At 37.0% G+C, this 4,930-nt stretch overlaps 1 protein-coding gene across 1 annotated transcript; it reads right to left on the bottom strand.

The window, feature by feature from the left end:
* Nucleotides 1–215: 215 nt before the first annotated feature.
* Nucleotides 216–3,481, bottom strand: LOC7497553 (galactan beta-1,4-galactosyltransferase GALS3). Its single transcript, XM_002303685.4, has 2 exons — nt 2,064–3,481; nt 216–786 (listed from the first exon to the last, which is right to left on the bottom strand). Exons 1-2 carry the CDS (start codon nt 3,311–3,313, stop codon nt 441–443), a joined length of 1,596 nt encoding a protein of 531 aa, XP_002303721.2. The 5' UTR covers nt 3,314–3,481; the 3' UTR covers nt 216–440.
* Nucleotides 3,482–4,930: the final 1,449 nt, after the last annotated feature.

The following is a 4,930-nucleotide window of genomic DNA, read 5'->3' as shown; positions in this document are numbered from 1 at the left end:
CATGTTAAAACCTTTCTCACCGTTGAAAAAGAACACCAAAGCTGGCCGTCATTGATGGGAAATTCATGCCAAAAAGACGGGCAGCAACATTGCTTACCGCCCGAAGGTGGCGGTGGGACCTCGTACCGACAACAATCCAACCTCTTAGTTTATGATATTTCCATGAGAAATAACATATTGTATTTGCAAATTTAAATTAAATACACAGAGAAGAATTGAAAGAATGCAGCACCTTCCATATCATATTAATTACCCCCTTCATATACCACCTGTATATATGTACCCGTAAAGGAAAAAAAAAAAAAAGACACTATCATACATACAAAAAACCCAAAAGAATATTTCTCATCTACCCAACCTTCAATGAAATAAAAAAGATAAATACCACTACCAAGAAACTACGTAGTAACAAAATAATTTAAATAAATATTATTTTTCAGTCATTGCCGCGTATTCTGTAGCTTGGGTCCGATCGTTTTGAGCTCAAATTTCTTCACAGACCACGCAAGATCTCGCATTGTGGTGTCAAGAACGTATGGAACGTTTTCAAAGTTGATCTCTGTGACATTAAGCAGGTTCCGGCAAGGCTCACGCCTTTGTGCTATGGTTCCATGATAATGGAAATATTTGATCTTGCCCTCGGTCTTGTATGTTGTTTTACCGGCGAAGTTCTGGGACATGTGCACTCCAGTTGCAAAGACATTGCGCGGCTGGATTGCGTACTTTCTGTCTCTCCTTATGCCCCTCTTCACATCTCTGTAAACAAGCTTCTCGATCCCCCACTTTCTGTGAATCCAAGCAAAATCACAAGACATGTTATGAAGGGAACAAGATGCAATTCAATCAAATTGCAGACATTTTACAACCAGTAACAACGAAATTCTAAACTCTGCATGCATCCGATATATCTCAAAGGAGGAACTAGACACATCAGTAATCACAGCATGAAAGCAATTCCTGAAATCCAGTTTCTCAACAGGGAGATCTTATGGGAATTCAGTATCATGATCAAAATCATAGATATTTTCGGTGAAGAGGTAAGAACCCCACATCATAACAAGTCCCAGCAGAAGCAGCCTCGGTATTGCAATCCTCTATTTCCCATCCATATTAACATCAATGCAATCTCACTATATTCTATGTCAGCATCGCTCACAGCTATCCAATTGATTTTCATTCATTTTCAAAGTTCATTTCGTCACCACAATCCAGTTTCCATTCCACAATGAACTCTTAACCTTTCTCTAAGAAGTGAACATCAGCGATCGAGCCTCAGTTTTTTATTATTCTTGGAAATACAATGACACTTGAACAAACACAAGATTGATAATAAAAAAAGAAATGACAAGCCCCAAAGCATAGTAATTACTAAGATAATATTGTTGGAACAAAATTCAAACCACCCCACTTCCACCTGCCCTAATACAACAACGAGAGAAAATCAAAGTTACGACACCAGAAGAATAATTCCAAACATGAGCAAACCACTGAATCATTTGTTTATCTGTTCAACATCAGTTCTAAAATGTTCCAATCCGGCAACCACCGCATTACAATTGGGTAAAGTATCAATACTATATTTCAAAAACCCAATAATGCTCTTAACATTTTGCTCAATCATTGGTTAAGTTAAAAACCCAATAAATACACGCGTAATTGCCAGAATGGAAAAGGAAAAGGAACCAAACAGCAAAACTAGAAAATTCAAAACAAGCTAAAAGCAGCCGACTGATGAGCTAATATCCCAAAAGCCTCAAGCAACCAACAATCCACCCCAATTTTTTAAGGCCTAGAACCTAATTTTCACCATATAAAAACTTCACCACTACTGTGCTAGCAGGACCTTTCTATGAACCTGCAGATCTCTGTTTTCACTCAAATATATATATATATATATATATATATATATATAGCACAAATACTGGAACAAAAAAAAAAAGAGAGAGAGACCCATTTTGTAGTTCTGATTGCTTGAAACCAGTCGTGCTAATATAAAACTAAACTCAATTGTGCAAAAAAATAAAAAAAGAGTGAAACTGGAAAGGGAGTGAGCATGGATATACCTGTAATATCTACCATAATCAGCAGAGAGGCAGAGCTTGCTACTCATAGGCATTTGCTCAAAAGTGAACTGAGTATAACCCGAGAGGGAATCCAGCACGGACTTGATAGTATTCTTTGGTGGCAAATAAATATACTCATCAACATCAAAAAAGAACATCCACTTAGCCATAAACTTATATCTATGCAGACAATCATTAACAACCATAAACTGATTATGGTAATACCCATCAAACCTCTCTTGTTCTTTTACATCTTGCAATGTAACATAACCCAATTCCATCCATGGCTTCAAGACTTCCAAAACCTCCTCATGAACCCCACCAGCATCATGTATCACAAAATGGGATCTTTCTCCAAATAATCTCACATGATAAGCAATCCATTCCCTCACTCTTTGTGGACTTAACCCACCATATAAAGGTGAGCCACAATACAAATAATCATATTTAGGCTTCGAACTAAAAAGGGACATGTTTAAATCACCTGGAGATTCGTTTAAAACCTCAAATCTATCAGTAATGTTAAGATTTTTATCACCACCGCCTGATGTTGAGGCTTCCAAGAACAACTTCCCACCTGAATTCTCACCATTAACTGCCTCTGAAAAGGTACAATTCACTACAACAACAGTGTAAACACGACCATAGCCCCAGTCAGGGAGGATCCTGTAAGAGACGGTGGAGAAAGTAGAATTAGATGCAGAGGACGATTCAGGGACCCATTCACATTGGTAAGTGGGTGTTGAGTAGAGAAGGAGAGGTTTAGAAGCAAGGCCTATAATAGCAAAAGTGTTGTGTCCACCTCGGTAAGCACCCATGGTGATGAAATTATAAGCAGCTGAACCATAGGGGTTAAATACTCGCTTTATAACACCATTGTCAGCCACTTGATCTTTTTGAGCGGAGGGTGGAGATGGGGTTAGAGGTATGGTGGTGGTGGTGGAGTTGAGGGGGGCAATGGTGGTGGTGGTGGTGGTGGTGGAGTTGAGGGGGGAAATGGTGGTAGTGGTGGTGGTGGTGGTGGTGGTGGTGATTCTTGAGATGCAAAAACGGAGATCAGAAGCAGAGATGGCGAAACGTGAAGGAAGAATCTGGAAAAGAGTAGCAATACTGCAAAGAACTAAAAGAGCTGTTAAAACAAGTTTAAGCTCTGCAGCACACGAGTTCATTACAACACAAGACACGAACATATTCCTCTTGTTATGCTCTCCCCCTCCAACTTTCTCTTTCTCTGATCTCTCTTTACCCATACTGGGCGGACTTCTTTTATTCTCTCCGCAAAACACTTAAGATCACCGGGTTCTGCTTGAGAGAGAAGATAGAAAAGAGGTGACGACGGGGCAGAGAAAGCTAGCTAGCTCTCTTTTCTCTTCTCTCTTGTTTCTTTTTTTAGTGCGTGGGACTTTTTCTGTCTGTGGGTGTTCTTATAACTGTTCTCAAGGGTAGATTCCAAATTGCTTGGCTGTCCATGTTAGGACATGATTGGTAGAGTGGAGGTAGTAATCTTTCTTCGTTGGGTGATTAATTTATGTATTTTCTGAAATTAGAGTGGATTTGTCAATTATGTGGTTTGATTTGATTTGTACTCCGAAAATGAGAAGCTTCAAATTTGTTTGTAAATTCTAATTAATTAAAAGGCCAGATTATCCCGGAAAGACGGGGGGGAAAAACACTCATTGTCTGATTGTCAGTTTGTGAAAGGCAATTTTACGTTAATTATATATATATATATATATATATATATATATATATATATATATAAGAGGGAGGGAGGGCATTGAAGAGAAATTAATTAAAGAAACGTTGCAATTAGGAATTTAATCTTTATACGTATCACTTCTTGCGAGAAAATTCCACTTTTTTTTGTAAAAAAAGAAAACGACTCGAATTCGAAAAGTAAGTAAGAAGAAAAACTCCACCAACGCAGATTCTAATTTGTGGTGCTATAATTTTCCATCTTTGGATCTTAGATTTTTCTTTTCGTTTTGAAGTTATTTTCTTTTAGGTCTGTTAAGTTTCTATTTCCTTTATATTTTTCCCTGTATGTTTCTCTATAGCCCCGCGTTTAAACTTGGTCTCTTTCAGCCAAATGATTTTTAAATCCACTAGAGGCATTTAAATCGCAGTATATTTAATGGACTGGGTTTTGAAATGATACACACACACACATTAATCTCCTTTTCTTTTTTTGTTAAAAGAGATTAAGATTATTCCTATATTCTACTTAGATTAACAAAAGGAGGGATTTTTATTGTATCCCGTGAGTAAAAATATTGTTATTTGAAACATTGTTTTCATGGTTTTGCTATACCAAAAAAATTTACCAAATTAGCTAGAGCTAAATAAGTCATTTATTATTTTAATTGCATAATAAAACGATGAAGATACTCATGGAAGTAAAATTTTAAAATTGGTATTAAGTGGTATTTTTTTTATTTTTCACAATGATTTAAAAACAAAGAGCACGGTGAAACAACTAGAATATAATTAAAAGCAAAAAAAAAATTAAAACTAGCCTTAAAAGAACTTTTTGTTTTTTCACAATGGTTTTTTTTTTTTTTGTTATAATCATGCCAGTGAGGGGTGATTTAGTATTTAACCAAGTATATAAAAACAAAGTCGGAGCGTGTGTGGTGCACTCTGCACGCTTGGGAGGTGCTCATGCCCTTCGAGCGGCACATGCATCATCTCTTGACATCCCAAAATACTTTTCTATCATGTCTTTGAAAGTGTCGCCGCATCATTTTTCTAATAGTGTGGCGTGTGTTAACGACAATGGTCTGATTTGTTATTGGTGAGTTTTTTTTCCCTTTTCTTTTCTCTCTTCTCCATTGAAAATCACAGTTAGGCCCTCTTTGTTATTGGTA

This window comes from Populus trichocarpa, chromosome 3 (genome assembly GCF_000002775.5).
Source record: "Populus trichocarpa isolate Nisqually-1 chromosome 3, P.trichocarpa_v4.1, whole genome shotgun sequence".
Lineage (NCBI taxonomy): Eukaryota > Viridiplantae > Streptophyta > Magnoliopsida > Malpighiales > Salicaceae > Populus > Populus trichocarpa.
This window is presented reverse-complemented; position numbering and strand designations above follow the sequence as displayed.

What these genes read in the sequence shown, in the direction of transcription:
- LOC7497553 (XM_002303685.4), bottom strand. Translation starts at nt 3,313, where the DNA reads ATGGGTAAAGAGAGATCAGAGAAAGAGAAAGTTGGAGGGGGAGAGCAT. An exon ending in GATTATGGTAGATATTACAG is followed by an intron (nt 787 to 2,063) that starts GTATATCCATGC and finishes TTGGATTCACAG; the next exon opens with AAAGTGGGGGATCGAGAAGC.